Source organism: Thalassophryne amazonica, chromosome 12 (assembly GCF_902500255.1).
Source record: "Thalassophryne amazonica chromosome 12, fThaAma1.1, whole genome shotgun sequence".
NCBI classification, from domain to species: domain Eukaryota; kingdom Metazoa; phylum Chordata; class Actinopteri; order Batrachoidiformes; family Batrachoididae; genus Thalassophryne; species Thalassophryne amazonica.
The window spans coordinates 59,624,032-59,640,117 of record NC_047114.1 but is presented as its reverse complement, the minus strand read 5'-3'; the positions used below and the strand labels follow the sequence as shown (position 1 = coordinate 59,640,117).

At 40.9% G+C, this 16,086-nt stretch overlaps 1 protein-coding gene across 2 annotated transcripts in view; it reads right to left on the bottom strand.

Annotated features, from left to right (window-relative positions):
• LOC117521735 (segment polarity protein dishevelled homolog DVL-3-like) overlaps positions 1-16,086 on the bottom strand; it is a 42,899-nt gene that overhangs the window by 20,053 nt on the left and 6,760 nt on the right. For both annotated transcript variants that reach the window (XM_034183076.1, XM_034183077.1), the window contains exon 2: positions 12,126-12,195. In XM_034183076.1, coding sequence (XP_034038967.1) covers positions 12,126-12,195 — 70 coding nt within the window. The remainder of the gene's footprint in view (positions 1-12,125; positions 12,196-16,086) is intronic.

The window sequence follows — 16,086 nt, the reverse complement described above, 5'->3', positions numbered from 1 at the left end:
CAACCAGATCATTTCCAATGTGAAGGCTTTGTTGATCCGGGACCTCGTCTGACTTTCACAAAAAGGCAGAATGCATGGACATCAGCACTTTTTTGGCACATTCCACTGTTACAAGAGTTATTTTTTCATGGAAAGAAAAGCAGAGGGACGCGCCACGGAGCCGTTCATCATGCGGGACAAAACCACCTCGGTGTTGGTCTCACAGGACGGCTTTGAGATGGCTTTCAAATGGATTCCGTTTGCTTTTCAGTCGTGTGATTATCCGATTGTGATTGTGCATGAGCTGGACATGCCCTAACATGTCCTGGAAGGCTTCATCACAGTGTTGCTTTGCGCCATGCGGCTCCACCGCGACACGCGGAACTCCTCCGCACGTCTGTCTTAATGTGCTGAAAAAGTGCTGATGTCCACGTCTTTTCACAATTCCTGTGCTAGTCAGACGACGTACCGCATCAAGACAGCGTCCAGTTTAGAAATGAACGGCACATTCCACTGTTACAGGAGTTTTGTCATGGAAAGAGGAGCGGCTCCACTGCGACGCAAAGCAATGCCATGATAAAGCCTTCCAGGACATGTTGGGGCATGTCCAGCTCATGCACAATCACAATCGGATAATCACACGACTGAAAAGCAACCGGAATCCAGCTGAAAGCCATCTCAACGCCGTCCTGTGAGACCAACACTGAGGTGGTTTTGTAACGCGTAATGAACGGCTCCATGGCGCGTCCCTCCGCTTTTCTTTCCATGAAAAAAACTCCTGTAACAGTGGAATGTGCTGAAAAAGTGCTGATGTCCACGTCTCCTGCCTTTTTGTGAAAGTCACACGAGGTCCCGGATCAACAAAGCCTTCACGTTGGAAATGATTTGGTTGTTTCAGCGGGGTCTGAGCATGTCGATCGGCGCTGGGAGCGCGCCGCGCTCTCAGCAGTTGTGGGCCGTCCTTAAAGCGGCAGTAACACTCCTTAATCTGTATAATCCCCATAAAATCATCCCTGAAAGCCATATTAATTTTCCGAACGGTGTCCACCTGGAGGTCTGTCACAGTTTCTGGAAAAAAATTGATGCAGCAAAGCTCCAAATCGTTCAGACATTTATTTGCAAGAAAAACGACGAGAGGGTGGACCAGTGCTCACACAAAGCCTGCTCACAGGCGAATGACGCAACCGACAGGCGTGAAAAAACTCACGCATGCGCATGAAGGTTCAAGCTTGTCTGATGCAATCACACGTGATTCAAATCCATATGGTTTTTGAAAAAAATAAAAAGGTCCGATACTTTTCTAACAGACCTTGTACAATTAGGCATGTAGGTACATACATGATCTACAAGTAAAAAGTTTGAACAGGCAGTTGAAAGCTAATCCAGCATCAATACGAAGGTTTCTACTTTCAATAGGCTAGATTGTTGGGAATCTGAAATTTTCTTGATGTCTAAACACCCATTTTGACAATTATACCTTTATTGTGTAGTGAAACAACAACACCACTCACATTAGCTGGAAAAGTCCAATACATTTTAGACAACAGGCAGAGTGTATTCAAAAGGCATACAGATGCAAAGATTTTATATATATAATATAGAGGTGGTATAATATGCGGTGGTTTGAATCATATTTATCTAGTAGATTACAATTTGTTCATGTAAATGGGGAATCTTCTTCACAGACTAAGGTTAATTATGGAGTTCCACAAGGTTCTGTGCTAGGACCAATTTTATTCACTTTATACATGCTTCCCTTAGGCAGTATTATTAGACGGCATTGCTTAAATTTTCATTGTTACGCAGATGATACCCAGCTTTATCTATCCATGAAGCCAGAGGACACACACCAATTAGCTAAACTGCAGGATTGTCTTACAGACATAAAGACATGGATGACCTCTAATTTCCTGCTTTTAAACTCAGATAAAACTGAAGTTATTGTACTTGGCCCCACAAATCTTAGGAACATGGTGTCTAACCAGATCCTTACTCTGGATGGTATTACCCTGACCTCTAGTAATACTGTGAGAAATCTTGGAGTCATTTTTGATCAGGATATGTCATTCAAAGCGCATATTAAACAAATATGTAGGACTGCTTTTTTGCATTTACGCAATATCTCTAAAATTAGAAAGGTCTTGTCTCAGAGTGATGCTGAAAAACTAATTCATGCATTTATTTCCTCTAGGCTGGACTATTGTAATTCATTATTATCAGGTTGTCCTAAAAGTTCCCTGAAAAGCCTTCAGTTAATTCAAAATGCTGCAGCTAGAGTACTAACGGGGACTAGGAGAGAGCATATCTCACCCATATTGGCCTCTCTTCATTGGCTTCCTGTTAATTCTAGAATAGAATTTAAAATTCTTCTTCTTACTTATAAGGTTTTGAATAATCAGGTCCCATCTTATCTTAGGGACCTCATAGTACCATATCACCCCAATAGAGTGCTTTGCTCTCAGACTGCAGGCTTACTTGTAGTTCCTAGCGTTTGTAAGAGTAGAATGGGAGGCAGAGAGTCTTGTGTGGTGAGCGTGCATACAGGCCATGGTGGTTGAGTGCATTACATTTTTGCTTTCTTTGAAACAATTGCGCCTGCTAATTCCAGGTCTTTCTGAAGCTCTCCACAAGTAGGTATTTGGCTCTTTGACAACTCTTCTGATAATTCTTTTCACTTATCTGTTAGAAATCTTATGAGGAGCACCTAGTCATGGCCAATTTATGGTGAAAATATGCTCTTTCCACTTCAGGATTATGGCCCCACAATGCTCACTGGAACATTTAGACATTTCTGGGCATGTATAAATATACACTAAATAATTCACAGTAAAAATGTGCAAATAAGAAGTGTGTGAATAAAATAAAATGTGCAATTAAAAAAAGTAAAGGAGAAACAGACACGTTCAATTCTTATTTTACCTGCTGTAATCATAGACACGCTTCGCTTTCATGGCATAATTTTCCACACAACCTCCACACTGCAACACACTGAACTGATTTGGAGGAAAAAATCTATTTTTGAACCGAACCGTGACCCCATGAATCAGAATCGAATCTTGAGATACTGAAAGATTCCTACCGCTAATATATGCATGTACAAAATGTACAACAACTGTGACCTGACAAAGAAGTATAGCAGACCAGACTGAGGCTGCAGGGTGCGCATGTTATCATCAGGTAATGACTGTGAGCTAGGCCCTTAGACCCCTGAGAACAATAAATCACTGGGGGCGGGGGGAACATGAACACTGCAGACAAGTAAACAGACTGCAACAGAAATAATGTTTCATGGAAAATTCAAATGACTCCCATGAGAAACACACACACACACACAAAATGACAGGAGTTGAATAAAAAAATAGCAGGGATTAAAGCAAAAAATAAATAAATTTTCTAACTGAAAAAATGTTTTCACACTCAAATTATAAGCCATTTACCAACTATCTTTTATAGAAATCCTTTTGGGATCTGGCCCTAGCATTTAAGGGAAACATGGTGGAGACAGCTAAGAAAACAGCAAATTGTTCTCCTGCTGAACAAGATTCACTAACTATTGCTGCACTTTTCTAATGCAGCATTATATTATAGAAGGACTTTAACCTCACATTAATTAAATACTTCAGGATAACCAGGTTCTCAGCAGGATTTTTTTCCTCAGCATTATGGGATGGAAAAACCATCTTAAAAATCCGGGGGTTTGGGGGAAGCTTAGGCTTCAGCAACTATTTTATTAATTGGAAAAAGTTTCCTATATTAATATGAAATATTATTATTATATTTATTTATTTAATTAATTATTTAATTTTAAAACATTCACAATCACTAGAACAGAGAAATTCATATTTTAGTAATTACTCTGTCCTGATTACAATATTAAAAGCCATCACATAGTCAATAAGGACATAATTCAATATTAAAATTACTAAATTAAAAAATTATTTAATCATGAGAAATCATAATGAACAAACACACTGCAGTCATTGTTACATCATCTCCTGTTGTGTTCATAATAAAAATTTATATTTATTTACAGTGTCTTTTTCCTGGTTGAAATGCAGATAGGAATTAAGGATTCTACCAGACTTAAAAATGTACACATTACTTTTCATGCTATTTTGTCTAAAAATAGATGTCCATGGTTCATTATCATATTAATCAAGAAATCATCTCACCTGAAACAACAGATAAGCTATGGTTTTAATTTACAGACAAAAAGATTTCTAAAGAATCTTCTTTTTTTTTTAACTTAAAACTATTTTAATTACAAGTTATTTAAAGTAGACCTGCATTGAAATAAATGCAGTCAGATCTTTGGACCAAAAAATGACTTACATTTACACATAAGATCCTTCTGAATGTAGTAAAGTAAATCTGCAAGCCCAGATCTGTCATTCAACGGCGAAATCTTCATTTAAAAATGACAAATTTACAGCTAAAATGTAGCACTCCGCAAAACTGTCATCACATCCGGGACGCTGCTGAGATGTCAGGGAAAAGACCCTATCCCAGCATGCACTGCGCGAGCCAACTGTAATTTGTGGATTTACGTCAGTTTGCATCTGCACCTTTTTCTTGTCTTATACGGAAGGATCTACTTTTTTTAAAACTTCATATTGTCTTGCGGCACGTTTGGTGAGTACACATTTCTTTTATTTGTGCTTAAATTATTTTGGGGGACTTTTTCATACACCTGTTTGATTGAGTGGTGTCACATTGAAAATCTACTGTCTTTCGCCTCCGGTGTTACCGTCGTGGGGTACGGAGGCGAGACCCGCAAAGAATCCAAGTCATTAAAAAGATATAAACCTCTCTCAGCGGCCACGGAGCTCTGCAGCTCCGATTACTGAGACGTGCGGCGCTGCAGAAAGTCTGTCCTTTCAGCAACAGGTGTTACCGGCCGCTCCGCATCAAAACAGCGAGCGTATTCTCTGGACTTTTGCCAAGTTGGCTGCACCTCCATTCAGTAGACAGAGACATGGTGCCAGCTGCACAACAGACACGGGCGATGTGAGTGGCCCGCTTCGGCAGTTACTGAGCACGACTCGGTAAGCGCAGCGGAGGTAGAGAGCGAGGCGTCGGGAAAGAACGTTGCTCGCTGTCGATGTCGCTCGCCGCTGATTTGAGCATGCAGAGCTGTATCTCACATTCATTGCAGCTTACTTTTGGATGCTGAAAATAGAATGTGCATAACAGTAACATTACTAACAGATAAAATCAATTTCAATGCGGGATCGGACTGAAGGCGGGAGCGCTCCGTCTTCTGCCGGACGTCACTGCAATGACCCGGATGTACAAACAGTTTTCGCTGAGGGCCAAATTTTAGCTGCAAATTTGTCATTTTTAAACGAAGATTTCTCCGCTGAATTACAAATTTGGGCTTACAGATTTACTTTACTGCATTCATAAGGGTCTTAGAAATACATATCAGCTATTTCTTTCTGAGATCTGACCACATTTATTTCAATGCAGGTCTACTTTAATGTAAACACACACACACAGATTTTCTTTAAGAAACTGCTGTGTATAAATTAGCCGTTATGATGTTACTGACACATCTACACTGTTCTGTGTTTTGGCCTGATGCCTCATCTCTTTTGGCTTTATAGTAAAGCTATATGAAAGATTTTAAAAAATTATGGCTTTACTTCAGAAAATTTGGCACTCAAAATGCAGGCAACAGAGTTTCAGAAGGTTATAAATAAAAAAAAAAAAAAAAAAAAAGAAGCTGGCCCCGGTCTCCCTTATCCTGTAGTGCTCGATGTGCAGCTCGCTGCAAGGAGAGCTTTAGCGGCTGCAGGAGAAGTTTTTCCCCAGCGCTTGGTGCGTGGCACACTGCAGGAGAACTTTAGCAGCTGTATGAGAACCTTTCCCCCCAAAACTTCCCATAGCTGCACAACGATCCACACCACAGAACCTTTGTGTACTGTCCAACGGAAAAGGCACGTTATGAGGAACAGGGGTGGGGGGGACTACGGTGTGAAATGGCAGACGATTCTCTTTTCTTGCCTGCAGTAACAGACGGTAGTCTAGTAGTGACTTTAATCAGCAGAAAAGTGAGTCACGGTTGACATCTTTAAATGACTTTGACTGAGGTTGATAAAAAAAAAATGCATCATTCCTCTAGGTTGATTGTGGACCTGCCTAGAGGAATGATAATTTTACCGCTACACACCTTTGGAAACGGCACAACTGCAGCGTAATTTTTTCAGGCAGCAGCGTAACGGGCTATTACGCCGTTATAATGCTGGCGAGAACCCTGCTTTTTTGCACTTACAACCAGTGATGCCGGTAACGTGTTACACTAATCTGACCGCTTTTTTCAGTAATGAGTAATTTAACGTGTTAGCCTTGACAAATCAGTATTCAGATTAAAGTTACTTCTCCAAGTCACTGTGCGTTGCTATTATTTTTGCATTGCGGATCGTTTACAGCATTAAACTGGCCCGTGGGCAGGGGGTTGGGGTTTGACTGAACTGCCTACTTTCAGCGAGCTGCTAGCTTTTCATCTACGGTTTTCTTCAGCAGCTTCAAGTTGAAAAGAAAAACAAACAAACAAACAAACAAACAAAAAAAAACAGTTGTCATCCCTCAAAGCGCGGCAAAAACAGCATACCTGCACTGAGCTTTACAAAAACATTTTTATGCTGTTTTTTCCCCCTTTATTTAAAACTCTGAGCCGTTCTGTATTTTGTAGAAAAAAAGCAGATCACAGACATGACACAAAACTAAAGTCATTTCAAATGGCAACTTTCTGGCTTTAAGAAACAGTATAAGAAATCAAGAAAAAAATTGTGGCAATGAAAAAATGATGGAATCATGAAAAACAAAAGAACGCTCCAACACATCACTAGTATTTTGTTGCACCACCTCTGGCTTTTATAACAGCTTGCAGTCTCTGAGGCATGGACTTAATGAGTGACAAACAGTACTCTTCATCAATCTGGCTCCAACTTTCTCTGATTACTGTTGCCAGATCAGCTTTGCAGGTTGGAGCCTTGTAATGGACCATTTTCTTCAACTTCCACTAAAGATTTTCAATTGGATTAAGATCTGGACTATTTGCAGGCCATGACATTGACTCTGTGTCTTTTTGCAAGGAATGTTTTCAGTTTTTGCTCTATGGTACGATGCATTATCATCTTGAAAAATGATTTCATCAACCCCAAACATCCTTTCAATTGATGGGATAAGAAACGTGTCCAAATTATCAATGTAAACTTGTGCATTTATTGATGATGTAATGACAGCCATCTCCCCAGTGCCTTTACCTGACATGCAGCCCCATATCATCAATGACTGTGGAAATTTACATATTCTCTTCAGGCAGTCATCTTTATAAATCTCATTGGAACGGCACCAAACAAAAGTTCCAGCATCATCACCTTGCCCAATGCAGATTCGAGATTCATCACTGAATATGACTTTCATCCAGTCATCCACAGTCCACGATTGCTTTTCCTTAGCCCATTGTAACCTTGTTTTTTCTGTTTAGGTGTTAATGATGGCTTTCATTTAGCTTTTCTGTATGTAAATCCCATTTCCTTTAGGCGGTTTCTTACAGTTCCGTCACAGACGTTGACTCCAGTTTCCTCCCATTCGTTCCTCATTTGTTTTGTTGTACATTTTCAATTTTTGAGACATATTGCTTTAAGTTTTCTGTCATGACGCTTTGATGTCTTCCTTGGTCTACCAGTATGTTTGCCTTTAACAACCTTCCCATGTTTGTATTTGGTCCAGAGTTTAGACACAGCTGACTGTGAACAACCAACATCTTTTGCAACATTGCGTGATGATTTACCCTCTTTAAGAGTTTGATAATCCTCTCCTTTGTTTCAATTGACATCTCTCGTGTTGGAGCTATGATTCATGTCAGTCCACTTGGTGCAACAGCTCTCCAAGGTGTGATCACTCCTTTTTAGATGCAGACTAATGAACAGATCTGATTTGATGCAGGTGTTAGTTTTGGGGATGAAAATTTACAGGGTGATTCCATAATTTACTCCTCAGAATTGAGTGAGTCCATATGTTTTCCCTCTGCTTGGTCTAAAAAAGTAACCGTTACTGACTGACAATTTTTTTCCTTGATTTCTTATAGTGTTTCTTAAAGCCAGAAAGTTGCCATTTGAAATGACTTTAGTTTTGTGTCATGTCTGTGATCTGCTTTTTTTCTACAAAATTAAACAACTGAATGAACATCCTCCGAGGCCGGTGATTCCATAATTATTGCCAGGGGTTGTAAATGTTATCCATTCTTCCTGCTCAAACGCCAAAGCAGGGGTGAATCCAGACAGAAAGGGGGGTGTAGAGCGGGGCAGGGATGCAGCCCCCTACAACAATCCCTGATTAAAAGTCCACTTTTGAAGCCTTTTTTGCTACTACTCATACTACTTATAATTATAACTTCAACAACTAAAATGTTTAGAGAGGATTTAAATGTTAGAATGAATTTAATAGTTACATTTATAAACTATGTAGGTTAGAAATTGCAAGTTTTACCATTACAGTCCCGTCAACAGTTAAATATGAGGTCAAGAAAGATGTCTTTATAAAACAAGTATTTATGTTCACTGAAGTCAAGAAAGGGTGACTATAAAGTGAGTACTGGCAAAACGAGTCAACATTTTCATGTTGAGGTGGCGGGGGGTTGTTGTCAGCAACTGCTGAAAGTAAGTAATAAAGTAACTAGTAATCTAACTTAGTTACTTTTGAAATTGAGTAATCAGTAAAGTAACCAAGTTACTTTTTCAAGGAGTAATCGGTAACTGGATTACTTTTTCAAAGTAACTGTGGCAACACTGGTTATAACACAGTGGGGAAAAGACAACTCAAATGGCGGTGTGCATTAATGCTCAGCTCCCAACACATAAGACTGAAAAGCTAACCCAAATACATTACCAAATGTTTATCATGTGTCAGAACGACACAGTACAAAGTTAACACAATTAGCCTTTGTTAACACACACCTCTCCAAACTTTAATCTCACATCCTGCGAGATTCAGTCTTCTTGTTAGGATGACATGCTGTGAGGCCATTTGTTATGTAGCATTTTTCTCTGATCGGGTGATTTCACTTGCTCATAATCGAATTTTAATGCCAACAAGAGAAGACAACAGGCTGTACAATGGTCCCAGATGCCTGTTGTGTGGTGGAGACAAGATAATTCCTGCTCAGTTGTCATATTTACATTGCATCCGAGAAATATTCACAGTGCTTCACTTTTCCACATTTTATGTTCCAGCCGTTTCCCAAAATGGATGAAATGCATTTTTTTGCCCCTCAGACTTCTACACACACACACAATGTGAAAAGGCTTTTGTTTTTGTTTTTTTTAGATTTTTGCAAATTTATTAAAAAATAAATAAATAAATAAATCACATGTGTATATATACTCAACAAAATTATAAACGCAACACTTTTGGTTTTGCTCCCATTTTGTATGAGATGAACTCAAAGATCTAAAACTTTTTCCACATACACAATATCACCATTTCCCTCAAATATTGTTCACAAACCAGTCTAAATCTGTGATAGTGAGCACTTCTCCTTTGCTGAGATAATCCATCCCACCTCACAGGTCTGCCATATCAAGATGCTGATTAGACACCATGATTAGTGCACAGGTGTGCCTTAGACTGCCCACAATAAAAGGCCACTCTGAAAGGTGCAGTTTTATCACACAGCACAATGCCACAGATGTTGCAAAATTTGACGGAGCGTGCAATTGGCATGCTGACAGCAGGAATGTCAACCAGAGCTGTTGCTCGTGTATTGAATGTTCATTTTTCTACCATAAGCCGTCTCCAAAGCCGTTTCAGAGAATTTGGCAGTACATCCAACCAGCCTCACAACCGCAGACCACGTGTAACCACACCAGCCCAGGACCTCCACATCCAGCATGTTCACCTCCAAGATCGTCTGAGACCAGCCACTCGGACAGCTGCTGAAACAATCGGTTTGCATAACCAAAGAATTTCTGCACAAACTGTCAGAAACCGTCATGCTCGTCGTCCTCATCGGGGTCTCCACCTGACTTTAGCTCGTCGTCGTAACCGACTTGAGTGGGCAAATGCTCACATTCGCTGGCGTTTGGCACGTTGGAGAGGTGTTCTCTTCACGGATGAATCCCGGTTCACACTGTTCAGGGCAGATGGCAGACAGCGTGTGTGGCGTCGTGTGGGTGAGCGGTTTTCTGATGTCAATGTTGTGGATCGAGTGGCCCATGGTGGTGGTGGGGTTATGGTATGGGCAGGCGTCTGTTATGGACGAAGAACACAGGTGCATTTTATTGATGGCATTTTGAATGCACAGAGATACCGTGACGAGATCCTGAGGCCCATTGTTGTGCCATACATCCAAGAACATCACCTCATGTTGCAGCAGGATAATGCACGGCCCCATGTTGCAAGGATCTGTACACAATTCTTGGAAGCTGAAAATGTCCCAGTTCTTGCATGGCCGGCATACTCACCGGACATGTCACCCATTGAGCATGTTTGGGATGCTCTGGACAGGCGTATACAACAGCGTGTACCAGTTCCTGCCAATATCCAGCAACTTCGCACAGCCATTGAAGAGTGGACCAACATTCCACAGGCCACAATTGACAACCTGATCAACTCTATGCGAAGGAGATGTGTTGCACTGCATGAGGCAAATGGTGGTCACACCTGATAGTGACTGGTATCCCCCCCCCAATAAAACAAAACTGCACCTTTCAGAGTGGCCTTTTATTGTGGGCAGTCTAAGGCACACCTGTGCACTAATCATGGTGTCTAATCAGCATCTTGATATGGCACACCTGTGAGGTGGGATGGATTATCTCAGCAAAGGAGAAGTGCTCACTATCACAGATTTAGACTGGTTTGTGAACAATATTTGAGGGAAATGGTGATATTGTGTATGTGGAAAAAGTTTTAGATCTTTGAGTTCATCTCATACAAAATGGGAGCAAAACCAAAAGTGTTGCGTTTATATTTTTGTTGAGTGTAAGTATTCACAGCCTTTGCCATGAAGCTCAAAATTGAGGTCAGGTGCACCCCGTTTCCACTGAGATGTTTCTACAGCTTAAATGGAGTCCACTTGGGGCAAATTCAATTTATTGTACATGATTTGGAAAGGCACACACCTGACATAAGGTCCCACAGTTGACAGTGCAAGTAAGAGCACAAACCAAGCATGAAGTCACAGTAACTGTGCAAGAAGAGTGAGAAAAGCCACCAAGACACCCAAACAACCCAGAAGAAGCTATAGGCTTCTCTACCTGTGATTGGAGAAACTGTGCATAGTGCATGTTTTGTACTGAAGACAACTATATTGGGGGAGCAGCCCCCCCCCCCAATATATTGGTAGGAGAAGCCCTGTAATGAATTTTTATTTGTGCAGATAACACGGTGACTTAACATCAGCTCGCCTCACTTCACTCACTACATACAGAATTCAAAGCAAAATGCATCATGTTTTATCATGAAAGACTCTCCTCACCTGCCGGTGAAAAATTGTGTCCAATCAACTCCCATCCCCTCCCCCCCCCACCAATAAATAAATAAATAAAAATAAAATTAGAACCTAAATGATTTGCTGCTTTGTAGCTGTTTTTAAATGGTTCCAACCACCTTCAGTGGTAACACAAATAAATATACTATGGTTTTTATTAGAACTACGAACTGTGTGCGGGAGAGAAAAAGACTCGCAAATTGGATATACAGCGGGGAACAAAGAGGCGGCCGGCCGGGTGGAAGCAAACGAGAAACATCAATATAATGTGTCCATAGAGGTGTGCAATACAGCATAATACAATGTAATATGGCATTTCTGTAGGTTGTTATACCATAAAAATCTTGTATCAACCCACATTTATGGTTGCTGGAATGTCACATTATCGTTCAGTTATTTTACAAATATAATGCATCTTGTAATTTTAATAAATGTAGCAAGATAAAGAACAGCTTGTCTGTGCGTTCCAAGTATCATTATGTGAGAATGACATTTTCATAGATAGAGCATCTCTCCCTGGGGAATGAGGATGGTTGTGGTCATTGACCAGCAGATGAGAGTCTGTTATACATTTATGCAGTTAGTACAACACAGCAATTTAACCAGAGAAAACCAGCAAAACAAAAGTTCAAACAATTTGTTTTGAACATACCCATGACACCACACGTCCATTAAAACAGGGCAGCTTTGCGTTGTCGTCAGAAATCTCCTCCTTTACCACCCTGCAAGTAGAAGAGCTTAGATTCAGTAAACCCTTATTGAAAACACAAACAGTCATATATATTATAGAAATACATTTTTTTAAACAGGCTATAGAGGCAAGAGAGACAACATACAGCCATCAGCCAGGAAGACGGCTGACAGCTAGTGCCAATTTGAAAGTCCATTTCTAATACTAATTTTACACACGTTACCCAACAAGAACAGGTTAACAACATTTCAAATTTAAAACTTCAAAGTTGGATATATAAACTCCATAAATACTTTGATGCAAAAGATTTTGCAATACCTTTGTCAACAATAAACAAGATGAATGAAAACTACCAGCATGAAATTCATGCCTCCATACATCACTGTATTTGCACACGTCTACCATTATCATTGACTATTGTCAGTTTGCATGAAACACTTCAAGGTATCAAACAATTCACGTTCAGCTGCTGGGCATACTGAAAATGAGACTACCATCATAAAAGCATCAAAATTGTGGGAATTCTTAAAACATAATAAAATGGCGGTCTGAACACTTTGTAAAACAAATAGCCTACTACAGAAACAATCGCTGTGCACGAGCATCCCAAAAGAAAACATTCTGTGGCTCCAACATCAAAACAAGACAGCAACATCCAGTGCAAGTATTTGGACTATTACAGCAAGTTCTTTCTGGCTGTTGGATGGTAGGAACTTTTGACAGTCATCACTGCATGCTTATCCATTGTGTTTCAGACAAAAGCATCATGAAGTCTCCCTAGAGTCTATTAGTATTTCACTGTGACTTGGTGTAAGCAACTTTCTGCAGACAATTAATGCAAGACGAGTGCATTTCTGGTTACAAGTGGCATTGGCCACTAAAGTAAACCTATTCAACATATCTATGGTAATTAATAGCAGAACATAGAACATAGGTGGCCAAGCAGTCAAGTGTGTCATTTCCAGTGAGAAAGGTTCTTGGTTCGAAGCCACCCCTACCCATTCTCCATGTGGAGTTGTATCAGGAAGGACATCCAGCGTAAAACTTGGGCCAAATAAACATGCAGATCTGAGGTGGATCTGCTGCAGTGACCCCAAATGAAACAAGGGAGAAGCCAAGGGGACTTTTATCATTATGAGATAGTTTAAAATCCTTCCTTTATGCATAGATTTTATATTAAAATATGCCACTCACTTTATTTTGTGTTTCAGGAAAAGGCAAAGCTGTGCAAATTTGTTTTTTCTTTGCACAACATTGACATCTACACACAGACGGCCTTCTCCGAGTATGACCCAGGACACGGGTGCCTTAATGCTGAGGATGAAAGCCACTCTAAAACATCGAGGAGACACTCACGTTTCACTGGGCTGCAGCAGATTAATTGCTAATTTCATGAGGTCTCCCTCCCTGAGTCATGGTCAACCAGGATCCAAGGTAGTTCCGCAATGTGGTGTCTGCAGCGAAGTGAGGCACCAGTAGATGCTTGACTTGATGCCAGCTTTTCCGGTCAGCAGATACAGTCAAGGGAAGAACCATACATGAGAAACTTTACTGCATGATCAGACCAGCCCTTACTTTCATCTACTGATCATCATCCTTGATTAATGTCATTTTTTTCTTGATTACTTGGAAAAAAGTATCACACATGCTTTGTAGTTTTACTATCATTCTGCTGAGCTGAGACTGTGGCCTGCTCCTGTAGACGTGTCCATAAAAATCACAGAGGGATATGCTTTACAAACATACCCATTACTATATTGGATCATGTTGAAATTGAGGATGGCCCAGTGGTTGTTCCAGTAATAGCAAAGATTTCCTGTCTGCTACCTACAACGCGCGTGGAATGTCTCAAACCTAAACCTACTTCTAGGCACCTTATATATGCTACTCTGGAACCACCCCTAAACCCAAACAGTTCAACTGTCAACCCCACTGAGGTCCTTAGACTGGGTCTCATTAACATAAGATCACTGTCCTCAAAATAATGGTCGATTAATGATTTAATTATTGATCATCACTTAGATATGATTGGGTTATGTGAAACCTGGCTTAAACCTACAGCTGTCCTCCCCTTAAATGAAGCCTGCCCACCAGCATATACATTTAGTCATGTCCCTCGTGATGCGAAGCAAGGCGGGGGTGTTGCTCTTATTTATAAATCTAGGTTTAGCTTATTAGCTGTTGGGGGTCACAAATATAACTCGTTTGAGCATCTGATTCTCCATCCGTCCAGTATATTACGCATTGCCAAGGTCAGAAGAATAAAAATCAGCTGTATTACTTTGTCACTGTATATAGGCCTCCTGGCCCATATTCTGAATTCTTAGATGAAATTGGTGCGTTCATCTCTAACTTGTCAACTAGTGCAGATAACATTCTGATCATTGGTGACTTTAACGTTCATATAAATAAGCCTTCTGATCCCCTCTGTAAATCATTTATGGAAATTGTGGATGCATTAGGATTTCGGCAATGCATTCGGGATTCGACACATTAGTGGAAATACCCTGGATCTGGTTCTCACACGTGGTATTGCTGTCACGAATATTGACATCATGCCTCTCACATCAGTGGTGTCTGATCACTCACTTATTGACAGTTTTGCTGCAGTGTTTAGTGGAACAACAACCTTATTTATCACTGCAGCGGTGCATCAACTCCTCAACTAAGACTGAACTAGAAGCTAGACTGCCTGATGTCTTAGACTCACTTTTGACAAATACCCAGTCAGTAGACAGACTTGTGGATAGTTTACACTCAGTGCTCAAAATGACACTCAACATGATTGCACCACCTGTGTTGAAATCGCGCTCCCCAAATCGCAGTCACCTTGGTTCAATGATTACCTGCGTGACCTCAAGCATAAAGCAAGAGGTCTAGAACGGAAATGGCGTCGCTCAAAATTAGAAGTATTCCACCTTGCATGGCGTGATGCTATCGTAGACTATAAGCATGCATTATTGGCTACAAAGCAGACCTATTACTCTGATTTGATCAACAAAAACAAGCATAACTCAAAGCTCTTGTTCGACACAGTGGCAACACTTATTCATGGACAACCACCTGTAGCTCGCTCTCCTTTTACAGCACAAGATTTCCTAGATTACTTTGAGAAGAAAATACACTCAACAAAAATATAAACGCAACACTTTTGATTTTGCTCCCATTTTGTATGAGATGAACTCAAAGATCTAAAACTTTTTCCACATACACAATATCACCATTTCCCTCAAATATTGTTCACAAACCAGTCTAAATTTGTGATAGTGAGCACTTCTCCTTTGCTGAGATAATCCATCCCACCTCACAGGTGTGCCATATCAAGATGCTGATTAGTGCACAGGTGTGCCTTAGACTGCCCACAATAAAAGGCCACTCTGAAAGGTGCAGTTTTATCACACAGCACAATGCCACAGATGTCGCGAGATTTGAGGGAGCGTGCAATTGGCATGCTGACAGCAGGAATGTCAACCAGAGCTGTTGCTCGTGTATTGAATGTTCATTTCTCTACCATAAGCCGTCTCCAAAGGCGTTTCAGAGAATTTGGCAGTACATCCAACCAGCCTCACAACCGCAGACCACATGTAACCACACCAGCCCAGGACCTCCACATCCAGCATGTTCACCTCCAAGATCGTCTGAGACCAGCCACTCGGACAGCTGCTGAAACAATCGGTTTGCATAACCAAAAAATTCTGCACAAACTGTCAGAAACCGTCTCAGGGAAGCTCATCTGCATGCTCGTCGTCCTCATCGGGGTCTCGACCTGACTCCAGTTCGTCGTCGTAACCGACTTGAGTTGGCAAATGCTCACATTCGCTGGCGTTTGGCACGGTGGAGAGGTGTTCTCTTCACGGATGAATCCTGGTTGAAACTGTCCAGGGCAGATGGCAGACAGCGTGTGTGGCGTCATGTGGGTGAG